Source organism: Salmo salar, chromosome 11, assembly GCF_965601325.2.
Source record: "Salmo salar chromosome 11, fSalSal1, whole genome shotgun sequence".
Classification (NCBI taxonomy): domain Eukaryota; kingdom Metazoa; phylum Chordata; class Actinopteri; order Salmoniformes; family Salmonidae; genus Salmo; species Salmo salar.
Window position 1 is genome coordinate 87,618,368 of NC_138301.1, and position 12,595 is coordinate 87,630,962.

General features: G+C 42.1%; 1 protein-coding gene across 1 annotated transcript; it reads right to left on the reverse strand.

Moving 5' to 3' along the window:
- Window positions 1-337: 337 nt before the first annotated feature.
- LOC106596975 (butyrophilin subfamily 1 member A1-like) lies at window positions 338-3,198 on the reverse strand. Its single transcript, XM_014188214.3, has 6 exons — window positions 2,912-3,198; window positions 2,709-2,729; window positions 1,946-2,281; window positions 1,513-1,530; window positions 934-945; window positions 338-748 (listed from the first exon to the last, which is right to left on the reverse strand). Exons 2-6 carry the CDS (start codon window positions 2,722-2,724, stop codon window positions 621-623), a joined length of 510 nt encoding a protein of 169 aa, XP_014043689.3. The 5' UTR covers window positions 2,725-2,729; window positions 2,912-3,198; the 3' UTR covers window positions 338-620.
- Window positions 3,199-12,595: the final 9,397 nt, after the last annotated feature.

Here is a 12,595-nt window from a genome sequence, read left to right on the forward strand (position 1 = left end):
ATCAAATTATATTTCAACAAAATAATGTTTCAGAAATGCTAATCTCATCTGTTTCTAACTACAGAAAGGATTTTAGAACAATCTGAGATGGTGGTTGTCAGAAATCCTCTTTCTTGTGCTTTGTTTTTAGGGGGAATGACGCTGCAGTTGGACTCTGAAGTTCTCTACTTGGCTGTTCGAGTCCTGCAGGTCCTTTTCCAATGCACCCACTTCTCTTACTCTTCTCGTCCCCTTTGGTAGTGTCCTCCAGTAGTCTCTCTTTCTCTCTGACTTGCTGGGTTACAGTCCATTCAGAAAGTACTCAGATCCCTTCACTTTTTCAAAATGTTGTTACTTTACAGCCTTATTCTAAAATTTATTAAAATAGTTTTTTCCCCCCTCATCAATCTACACACAATAACCCATAACGACAAAGCAAAAACAGGTTACAATTTTTTGCAAATGTATTAAAATAAAAAACTTAAATATCACATTTACATAAGTATTCAGACCCTTTACTCAGTACTTAGTTGAAACACCTTTTGGCAGCGATTACAGCCTTGAGTCTTCTTGGGTATGACGCTACAAGCTTGGCACACCTGTATTTGGGGAGTCTCTCCCATTCTTCTCTGCAAATCCTCTCAAGCTCTGTCAGGTTGGATGGGGAGCATCGCTGCACAGCTATTTTCAGGTCTCTCCAGAGATGTTTGATCGGGTTCAAGTCCGGGCTCTGGCTGGGCCACTTCAGAGACCCGTCCCCAAGCCGCTCCTGCATCATATTGGAATGTGTTCATCACGTTTATTAATGTTGTACATCAAGGGAAAGGGATATGGGCAGTCTTAGAATGACTGAATGTTTCACAAAGCCTCTACTTCGTTATGGCATCATACTGCAACACTGGTCGGTTCTTTGTTATCAATAATCAGAACAGACATATATACATTATTACTCACCATATAACCTAGCTAATCGTTCCGTTATCCAAGATGGCGATCCATGAATAATGATCATGTAAAACAGAATGCAGGCTATTAGTTATCATTGTTACACTCGTTAAATTCCATTTCTGATAAATTACATCATTCGATCAAATACCATGCATAAAATTGGAATGACTGTTCATCAAATTCACTACTAATTTGCATAAAGGGAAAGGGATGTAAGCAGTGTGACTGTGAGCAGTCTTAGAGTGACTGAAATGCTTCATACTAGGACATCAAGCTAAATTCAAGCTGATTCTATATTCATTTGGAAGTGTTTAATGTTGAGTTCTAAGGCAGAGATCGTGTTGGAGGAGGCAGGGCTATGTAAATGCAGGACATCTAGATATTATCTAGATATGTATCATAAATGGAACAATTGGGAAGAGTGCTGATAAGTGTAGAGTACTCAGGAGCCTTGAAGAATTTATGCACTCACTGCTGTTTACAAGGCCACTCCTTCTGTATGGTATCAGACTGAAACACTCTGGTCTATTGGTTTTGTCTTATTGGGTGTCAATAAACAAAGCAGCCAAATAAGTAATCACTCACCAAAGTCCAATCGTGATCCTTCATTATCCAAGATGGAGAGTCATGAGTAATGATTTAAAAAAAATGAACGGATTAGTTATTATTAATACCTTCAAATCATTGATTATCCAATCAAATTCCAGGATGATGTGATATGCATCAAAGGGGTCATGAGTGTTCGTCACATGCATTACTAATCAGAAGGAAGGGACGTGACCAGTTACGCTGGAATGGTTCAAGCGCTTTAGTTTAGGACATCAAGCTCAAAGCTCAGAGTGATTATCATACGCATTATTATGAGTTGATGGTCAGAATCCATCTAGTCCAATCTCTAACTCTTACTATGAACTCCTAACTACATGAGGAAGTAGCAGTGTGCTGTACAGGGAAACAGACTGGTTGTTATTGTTACTTAGGTGTATATTAACATGTACTGTGGTTACAGAGCCCTTACCACTAGCAACCTCTAAACCCACTGCAGCCTCCTCCTTCTGTTCTCCATGGATGACCTGACATCTGTACCGTCCTACGTCTGACCTCCTGAAGTCTCTCAGCCTCAGGGACACATTGCCTCCCTCCAGCTCCGGCGCGGTCAGACTGACTCTGCCCTCGTAGCCAATGCTCTCTGTCACCTGGCCATTCTTATACAGGTAAATGAACTCTGTCCCTTTAAACCACCGGATCGTCATGACAACAGCACTGGTCTTGGGGGAGAGGTGACAGTGGAGGGTGACATCATCACCAGGACCAACCCTCTCACTGTCTTCAGCGGTGGTAAGTTTAAAGTCAGCTGTTCAGAGAGAGAGAAAACATTTCTGGCTTAATGTCATCTTTCTGGCTTAATGTCATCTTTGTCAGGTACACAAATACTATCAGTATATTCATGCAAAATAAAAGAAAGAAAGATAGGCATAAAATGACAGGGACAATATTAACCTCTAAAATACAAAGACACTATCCCAGGCAGACTTATTTATCTGACGGAAATGATAAATATAGGATAGCAGAACGTGAATACACTACGGGAATTGAAAGTAAATGTTTGGAGGTAGAGGTCACTGTGGAGCGCGCAGCGTCAACTCCTGATCTTACAAGCACATTTCATCCAATTACATTTTTACACATAAAACTCATTTCACTTTACAGAATTGGTTTAGTATTTTTGTCAGAGGAATGTGTACGAAAAGCTCAAAATGAATTTGAGCACGGTGACTTACTATGAACTCTGGACATTTTACCTGCAATCAAAAGAGAAAACATTTATACTTACACAACTCCACCATTTATTCATCAGAAAGTTTATATGTATTGTTCTCGAGCTAAAAAGATACACACATCTATTCCTCCTCCAGTCCTAATGGTTTTAAAACAGGAGTGTTGTGTCTAGTTTAGACTAGAATATACTGAGATCTCTCCATACCTTTACACGTCTTCACGTCCTCCACTTCAGAATCCAAAAAAAAGTTGATTTACATTCAACACTGCCTCACTATTCATGAAAAATATACTGTACACAAACCCATTTTTACAGACATATATTCACAACCTTTTCGTTGAATACTCCGCAGTTCAGGCCTATACAGGAAATCTACAGACTTTCACTTAAACCAGATACAGCCTCATATAAAGTCATTCTTCTCTATCACGCCTCTCTCCTCCATGCATGTCCAATAGAGAACTGTAGATAACATGAAGGCGGTTATCAATGGAACTCCTGTACTTCTTTATAGCCGCATTATGATACTGTTGAGACCCATGAACAACTCTGAGCAATTCAGCAACATTCAGTCCAGTTTATTTCTAATCGGATATTAAAGTCTGATTGGTTCTGCAGGCTTGGCTCTGAACATTCTAGTTCCAAAGTGCATGACAATGGCAAAATGACCAACTCAACTGAGGATAAACTTTGATCATAGATCCCCATTCTAAACTTAACTGTTACCTGCTGTAAGCAATTGAGCAACATTTAGTGTGTGTGTGTGTTTTGTGAAGGCAGCTCCGCTTCCTTATTAAGCCATGATGAGTGTAACACTAGGTGACCCCTGACCCCAGAGTGTTGCTGACACAGTACTGTAGGTCAGTAGGTGTGGTTTAGGAGGTCAAATCAGGCCTTCTAAGACTCGGAGAATCACAGACAGAGATAGGAGTCACAAAACGCACACGTGCGTAGCCAAGGAACATAAAGTAACATCTCTGTTTCTAGACGCACAGGTTAGACGGCATACAAACATAAAACTCTCTTCCCGGATTATCTTGCCACACAAGATGTGTTTGCACAACTGGTCCCGAGAACCGTAAAAGAGGAGCCATGAATGTGTGTGTGTGTGTGTGTGTGTGTATAGCGGACAGAGAGGACACATCCTAATGGGCTCCAGATTACCTTTATTCATCCACTGGTTAGAAATGGAGCACAAGATTATCACTGTGAGGTGGAACAGGAATCCTGCATGCAGTTTGCCACGAGGCAATATGATCTCCGGTCATCTTTGTTTCTCTCTCTCGTCGCTGTCATTGCCAAGTACCTCAACGTTGAGTGCAGACTACCACTTTATTTATTTAAAATGAACCTCTGACCCCTTCAAGGCGTTATGCGTCAATACTTAAAAAATGTCAATTCTTAAACCCTTACCATGTAGCTCTGTCATTGTGTGCCTTTGTTTGTCTGCTGAAATCAATACTTTTACAACGTTAATCAAATACAACCACCGACTGTTTCCTTGAAATTAAATTGGCACGTGCGCATTCACGCCGAATTGCCATTTTAGAGCAGCAGCAATGAGCAAACGGTGGTTGTATTTCATTATTTGATCACCGTTTTAAGTATGAATCTCAGCAACCAACGCAATGCAACAACAGAGGACAAACAACGACACAGCGAGTGTTGAAGTTGAAATTTTTGAAGTATCTGTGCATAGTAACTCAAATGAGTCAAGGATCATAAAATCTTTTTTTCTTTAAACTCTAGTCCGGGCTTAAACCAGTATCCGGGCTTAAACCAGCTCTCTAACGCCCAGAAAGCTGATTCATATTCACCAGCTCTGCAAGGGTTATAATCACTTTTATAACGCTGTTCTACACATTTTATTTGAAATGTTGCAGTTTTAAAGCTAATTTCCTGCAATTCTACACTTTTTGCCATTGGGGCAGAGATTTTAGCTGGCACTAGGATTCTTCTTAACCTCATTGAGCATTTTGCGCTGTGCTCTTGCAGTCATCTTTGCAGGACTGCCACTCCTAGGGAGAGTAGCAATAGTGCTGAACTTTCTCCATTTGTAGACAATTTGTCTTACCGTGGACTGATGAACATCAAGGCTTTTAGAGATACTTTTGTAACCTTTTCCAGCTTTATGCAAGTCAACAATTCTTAATCTTAGGTCTTCTGAGATCTCTTTTGTTCGAGGCATGGTTCACATCAGGCAATGCTTCTTGTGAATAGCAAACTCAAATTTTGTGAGTATTTTTATAGGGCAAGGCGGCTCTAACCATCAACTTCAATCTCGTCTCATTGATTGGACTCCAGGTTAGCTGACTTCTGACTCCAATTAGCTTTTGGAGAAGTCATTAGCCTAGGGGTTCACATACTTTTCCCAACCTGCACTGTGAATGTTTAAATGATGTATTCAATATAGACAAGAAAAATACAATAATTTGTGTGTTATTAGTTTAAGCACACTATGTTTGTCTATTGTTGTGACTTAGATGAAGATCAGATCAAATTTGATGACCAATGCAGAAATCCAGGTAATCACAAAGGGTTCACATTCTCTGTATGTATGTACATAAATAAATATACTGCTCAAAAAAATAAAGGGAACACTTAAACAACACATTCTAGATCTGAATGAAAGAAATAATCTTATTAAATACTTTTTTCTTTACATAGTTGAATGTGCTGACAACAAAATCACACAAAAATAATCAATGGAAATCCAATTTATCAACCCCTGGAGGTCTGGATTTGGAGTCACACTCAAAATTAAAGTGGAAAACCACACTACAGGCTGATCCAACTTTGATGTAATGTCCTTAAAACAAGTCAAAATGAGGCTCAGTAGTGTGCGTGGCCTCCACGTGCCTGTATGACCTCCCTACAACGCCTGGGCATGCTCCTGATGAGGTGGCGGATGGTCTCCTGAGGGATCTCCTCCCAGACCTGGACTAAAGCATCCGCCAACTCCTGGACAGTCTGTGGTGCAACGTGGCGTTGGTGGATGGAGCGAGACATGATGTCCCAGATGTGCTCAATTGGATTCAGGTCTGGGGAACGGGCAGGCCAGTCCATAGCATCAATGCCTTCCTCTTGCAGGAACTGCTGACACACTCCAGCCACATGAGGTCTAGCATTGTCTTGCATTAGGAGGAACCCAGGGCCAACCGCACCAATATGTGGTCTCACAAGGGGTCTGAGGATCTCATCTCGGTACCTAATGGCAGTCAGGCAACCTCTGGCGAGCACATGGAGGGCTGTGCGGCCCCCCAAAGAAATGCCACCCCACACCATGACTGACCCACCGCCAAACCGGTCATGCTGGAGGATGTTGCAGGCAGCAGAACGTTCTCCACGGCATCTCCAGACTCTGTCACGTCTGTCAAATGCTCAGTGTGAACCTGCTTTCATCTGTGAAGAGCACAGGGTGCCAGTGGCGAATTTGCCAATCTTGGTGTTCTCTGGCAAATGCCAAACGTACTGCACGGTATTGGGCTGTTAGCACAACCCCCACCTGTGGACGTCGGGCCCTCATACCACCCTCATGGAGTCTGTTTCTGACCGTTTGAGCAGACACATGCACATTTGTGGCCTGCTGGGGGTCATTTTGCAGGGCTCTGGCAGTGCTCCTCCTGCTCCTCCTTGCACAAAGGCGGAGGTAGCGGTCCTGCTGCTGGGTTGTTGCCCTCGTACGACCTCCTCCACGTCTCCTGATAGCGCCTCCATGCTCTGGACACTACGCTGACAGACACAGCAAACCTTCTTGCCACAGCTCGCATTGATGTGCCATCCTGGATGAGCTGCACTACCTGAGCCACTTGTGTGGGTTGTAGACTCCGTCTCATGCTACCAGTAGAGTGAAAGCACCGCCAGCATTCAAACGTGACCAAAACATCAGCCAGGAAGCATAGGAACTGAGAAGTGGTCTGTGGTCCCCACCTGCAGAACCACTCCTTTATTGGGGGTGTCTTGCTAATTGCCTATAATTTCCACCTGTTGTCTATTCCATTTGCACAACAGCATGTGAAATGTATTGTCAATCAGTGTTGCTTCCTAAGTGGACAGTTTGATTTCACAGAAGCGTGATTGACTTGGAGTTACATTGTGTTGTTTAAGTGTTCCCTTTATTTTTTTGAGCAGTGTATATATACTTACCCCAGAAATATATGGGGGATTGGAAATGATGCAGACAATTACACTGATGGAAGCAACAATCTATCTGTAATATTAAAGCTGATCCACCCCCTATTTTTTATATATAAGAAAATGTACCTCTATTCATGAGTTTTTGCACTGCTGGGATGGTTTATATAGGCTACACTGCATTACACACTGCAATGGCGTCCCCAACCATGAGCCCCGGCCTGCTCTCCTCTTGCTACCCTTTTGTACTACGTTAGCTAAACATAAGGCTAATACGGCATTGAATTTATTATCTGAAAGAGGTAGTCTAGGACATGTACTGTATATATTAAACCTGAACAGGATTACATACTGTAGTAGGATGCCATTTGAATGGAATTGATGGAGAGAAAGAAGGGCTGCGAGAGAGTGCACTGATTTAAAGCAATGATATTTGAGCGATAGGCTGTTTTTTTTTTTTTAACTCTGCAGCTGCAATTTAAAATAATAATCTTTCCAATTAAAAAATGAGACCCCCCCCCCCCCAAAGCCAGATGGATATACAGTATGTAAATTAGACTGGCATTCAGTCCTTATACTACTGTATCATAGGCTATGCTGCAGCAAATGTAGGCCTACCTGTCACTAGAAAAACAGTTACCATGACGAGATGAAAGGTCTACATGCATTGTGAACTGCGCTCCATACTGAGATGGGCCGTCTGTCCCCAGCCTGATCATTGATGATTTATCATGCAGATAGCGGAGAGGAGGACATAGAGGAGCCAGATTAAGACGTGTATATCATTTAAACAGTTCCGTTTTATGTCATGCTGTTCATATAAATAACGTTTCATAATTTACCGGTTTCTCAGTTGTTTTTTTCCTGGAAAAGGGAGTGGGTTTGGGCGAGCAATCTTGGTAAATCTCTGTAACCCAGTTCCGCAACTTAACCCTAGTCTCCATGCACTCCTTAAATATCTGTGTCAGTGAAGAGCTTGGTGTGTCATGTTAAAAATCAGAGCTCGAATTGAGGGGGTATGTGAGGGTAGTGTGGCTTTTGTTACAGAAAGCTTAGGATTTTGATCTATAAACAAGGCTTTAGTCTACAATGCTTTATGCTAAAAACAAGCTGCAAATGTCTATGATATTCAGAGGCTACCTTCTATAGGAGACACAACATTGACTTTGCTTGGGAAGTAGCCTAATGTGCGATTCTGTCACAATCAATTGATGTTAGTATGTTGTTTAATAGCTTATTGAAATGTCTAACTTGAAATCAGTCAGGAGCAAGCCAGGTAGCCAAGAAAGAACAAAAATGAATTATTATTATTTCAAGGCTGTGACCTGTCATTTAAGAAACCTATTGTGAAGTATGTTATAAACGCAACATGTAAAGTGTTGGTCGCATGTTTCATGAGCTGAAATAAAAGAACAGAGAAATTTTACGTATGCACAAAAAGCTTATTTCTCTAAAATTTTGTGCACAAATTTGTTTACATCCCTGTTAGTGTGCATTTCTCCTTTGCCAAGATAATCCATCCATCTGACAGGTGTGGCATATCAAGAAGCTGATTAAACAGCGTAATCATTACACAGGTGCACCTCGTGCTGGGGACAATTAAAGTCCAGTCTAAAATGTTCAGTTTTGTCACAACACAATGCCACAGATGTGTACAGTTGGCATGCTGACTGCAGGGATGTCCCCCAGAGCCATTGCAAGAGAATGTAATGTTCATTTCTCTACCATAAGCCGCCTGCAAAGTCATTTTAGAGAATTTGGCAGTATGTCTAACCGGCCTCACAACCGCAGACCACGTGTATTGTGTTGTGCGGGCGAGTGGTTTTCTGATGTCAATGTTGTGAACAGAGTGCCCCATGGTGGCAGTGATGGTATGGGCAGGTATAGGCTACGGACAATAAACACAATTGCATTTTATCGATGGCAATTTGAATGCACAGATACCGTGACGAGATCCTGAGGCCCATTGTCGTGCCATTCATCCACCTCCATCACCTCATGTTTCAGCATGATAATGCACTGCCCCATGTCGCAAGGATCTGTACACAATTCGATGGCCTGCATACTCACCAGACATGCCAGAAATGGAGCATGTTTGGTATGCTCTGAATCAACGTGTACAACGGTGTGTTCCAGTTCTCGGCAATATCCAGCAACTTTGTGCAGCCTTTGAAGAGGAGTGGGACAACAATCCACAGGCCACAATCAACAGCCGGATCAACTATGTGAAGGAAATGTGCGGCGCTGCATGAGGCAAATGGTGGTCACACACACCAGATACTGACTGGTTCTCTGATCCACATCTGTAAATCCACAACCTTCTGGCTACTTTGGCTTCTAATGCTTACAAAAGAAATAACCGTTTCTAAAACGGCATATCTAAGGCTCTAGTGTCTGTCCTAGGAGTAAGAGTAAAAACGGTAGGTTCTCTGCTATCCACTTTGATTTCATTATTATTTTGGGTATAGGGGAGGGTCGGGTAAAAATATATTTTACTGAAGAGAAATCAGATTTTCTGCAGGTATCCCCTATCATAAGGCTCAGTCCCTAACAGGATTACAAATGAAGATAGTTGCCTAGCGAAACACCATATTTGGTGATCAACTAACGTATTTTGTTATAGCGCTTGCCGAGCTGGTGAGTGAGATTGACTCAGCTTCCTGGGCGTTAAGAGAGGTCGCATCGTACAGATGATACTGGTTCAGTCTGCGATCAACTCTGTGGAGGAGTTGAGGTACTTGCCAATCTGTCCCAGTCTCGCTCTGTCCTTTTGTTTGTTTCTCCAAGTCTGTACCTCGCATCTGTTAAAGACAAAAAAAAAAAATTTTGGGTCAATCAAAAGATAAATTATGATGGATTATGATCCACAACAAGCTGATCAACTACGTTCAGAACTCTCCTCCAGTTCCTTTGATTTCTACTGACCTCTTCTTGTCTACAACTAGTAGTGCAGCTTCGAACACCTTTCCAGAAAAACACCATTCAGAACAAAGGAGGCTGTGGAGTTGACTTTAGAATTTTATTTAGCGTTAATACAATATACAAAACAAACTACTCAACATGCAACTTGAAGGAGAGACAGAGCTTCTGTACAGTAAAATGAAATTCAGGGCACCAGCCGTCAAACTTTACAAAATATACAAACATCCCTTAAAGACTGCTCACTTTCTTTAAATAACTTCAATTTATACCATTGTCAGAAATGAGCGAGACCAATTTCATATTGATTCTCAGTGTTTTCTACTACATACTTGTGTCATTGATTCAAAAGTACAAGTTCAAGCCACAGCCCATCTCAAAACAAGCACAGTTCACGACGCTTAATTCCACCGACTGACTCTCTCACATTTAGCAGTTGATGCATTTTTTTGCTCTCCATTGTTTTCAAGCCAACAAATTATTAACAGGAACATTCAGGTGCCATTCGTTTAGATTTTCAAAAGAGGAAGAACAACAAAGTAGCTCAGCATACAAACATTCTCTCACATGCAGGCACACAAACTTTCACAGGCATAAACTCAAGACACTAACAAACCACAAAGAGATGACTGACTATCAGTCTAAAAGGAAAACAAGAAGGTATATATTTTAAAAAAGGAGCCTAAAAAAATTTGCAGAAAAACAACAGGTATCCTGCAGCAACAGAAAGGAATATCTCACCTGTCTCTGCCTTGCCCACAATAGTATTCAAATGAACAGCCAGTTATCCTTGTTAAGACTTCACTTTGACTTCACGAGCTTCTACACCTGCATTACCTGCTGTTTGGGGTTTTAGGCTGGGTTTCTGTACAGCACTTTGAGATATCAGATGATGTAAGAAGGGCTATATAAATACATTTGATTTGATTGAAACACACGTGCATCCACCCTTCTCTAACGACCCCCCAACCCCTCTTCATGTCACACTCAATAGGGTGAAAGTCACAGGCAGGCTCACGGTTTACACTCAAAACAAGGAAGTTAGAGCTTATGCAGGACCTTCTCGCCAACACGATAATGAATAAAATACAACTAAGAGGACGACACACAGAACAAAAAGATAAACAAGCCACTCTCGGGATCAGAAGGCCTAAAACACTTGTGGGTGGGTGGGGGAATTGCTTTTCACTCAATCATACAACGAATACTCAGGCTATCAGCGTCGACACATCCATACAGCATAGACCAATGATATTACTGGGAGATTTCGCCTGTTCTTGGGGCGTTTGGAGAAACAGGGATTACTGGACCGGTTCAGTTAAATGCACAGCATTTTTAACGTCAAAACAAGACAATCAGTTCACTCACAAACCATAGCCTTATATAATACAGAGAGGCCTAGACCAGAGCGGTGTCCTGTAGATCAGCGAGCTTGGTCATGCACGTAAAGAGCACTGAATATCTTGATATTATCCTAAGGAGTGTTAACTGTAACTGAGGTACTGTATATATCCCCGCTAGAAAACCAAGGCTGGAGACGAGCTAGCTCTCTCTCACTGGAGTCAGTTGTTAGCATACAGCTCAACTAGCGTGCATTTGCAGGTCTGAGAGCATAGGGCTTTTGGGGGAGTGGGTGGATATGTATACAGACGTCCGTGTGTGATGCGGTGTCTACGTTAAGTGCAACGTTACCACTAAAGCAAGGGACAAGGATAGAGGCTGACATTTAGGTCGCTGTCATCTGGCTCTTTGTTTATATTATAAGGTGTTTTGAGTACAAATGATGTTATCAAAAGGCCAGACTTAAAAGCTACCACAAGGCTGTGAGACAGAACGTGGAAGAAAAAAAAATCGAACCAAGACGCCAAACCTGATTTCTGAGACACTTCCTTGTTTAGAAAACGGATGGGTTTACACTCACTTCTTGAGATGAATCAGTCTAGACGATTCCCGAGGTGACAACGTTGTGGAATGCGCAGCACTCATCAACACTACCAGGTCTCACCACCAGAGAGCAGACTGACCACTGACTGGTGGCCATTTCCACCGGACCGGTGCAGGGTTCAGAACAAGTGTTTTGTTTTCATTAAGGGTTAAACATTTCTAACGGTATTTGGATAAATCCAGTGAATAAATGAGTCGTGTACGTTTATTGATAGCTACAGCCATTAGAGTCTTGGTGAAGGGAATTGACTTGCATCAGAGGGAGTGACAGAAACTGGATGTGGAATGTACACAATGTATAGGCCTCGGCACTAACATATAGAGAGACACTAATATTCATATGCACACACACACACTTCAAGGAAAGTTTGCAAACACTTGTATGGTGACATGACTAAGTGGTGTGGGGTCAGACAGACACAGAGACAGGAGTGTATTAATAAAGCCACTAGGGTGGGCGGAGTTACAGCCCTCGGGGCAAGAGAGAGGCGGGGATTGATGGATGAGAGGAGAAGGATAAGAAGGTGATGTCATAAACCTCTAGATTCCACAGGATGTAGATCTGCGCTGGGAGCTGGACGGAACTGAATGAAACCACTTAAACACAAGCCTCTCATGTCTACTTCCTGCTTCCAACTACTATGACATCATTGGGCTCATCCTTCTAGGTCTCATCCATAGAGAATGATAGAGGCCTCTATTGGCCAAGAGCCCGTTTTAGCATGGGCAGCGCCATTGAGTGCTTCTGCCATTTTAAGCCAGGGGAGGGGGGGGGGGGGTTCTACTAAGCTATATGGAATTGTTTTAAGAGGTCATACCAAGGATGATTTTGTTATTTGATTTTTAAATGTGAAGACCCCTTGAAGTATAATTTTTATTAAATGTTTTGAG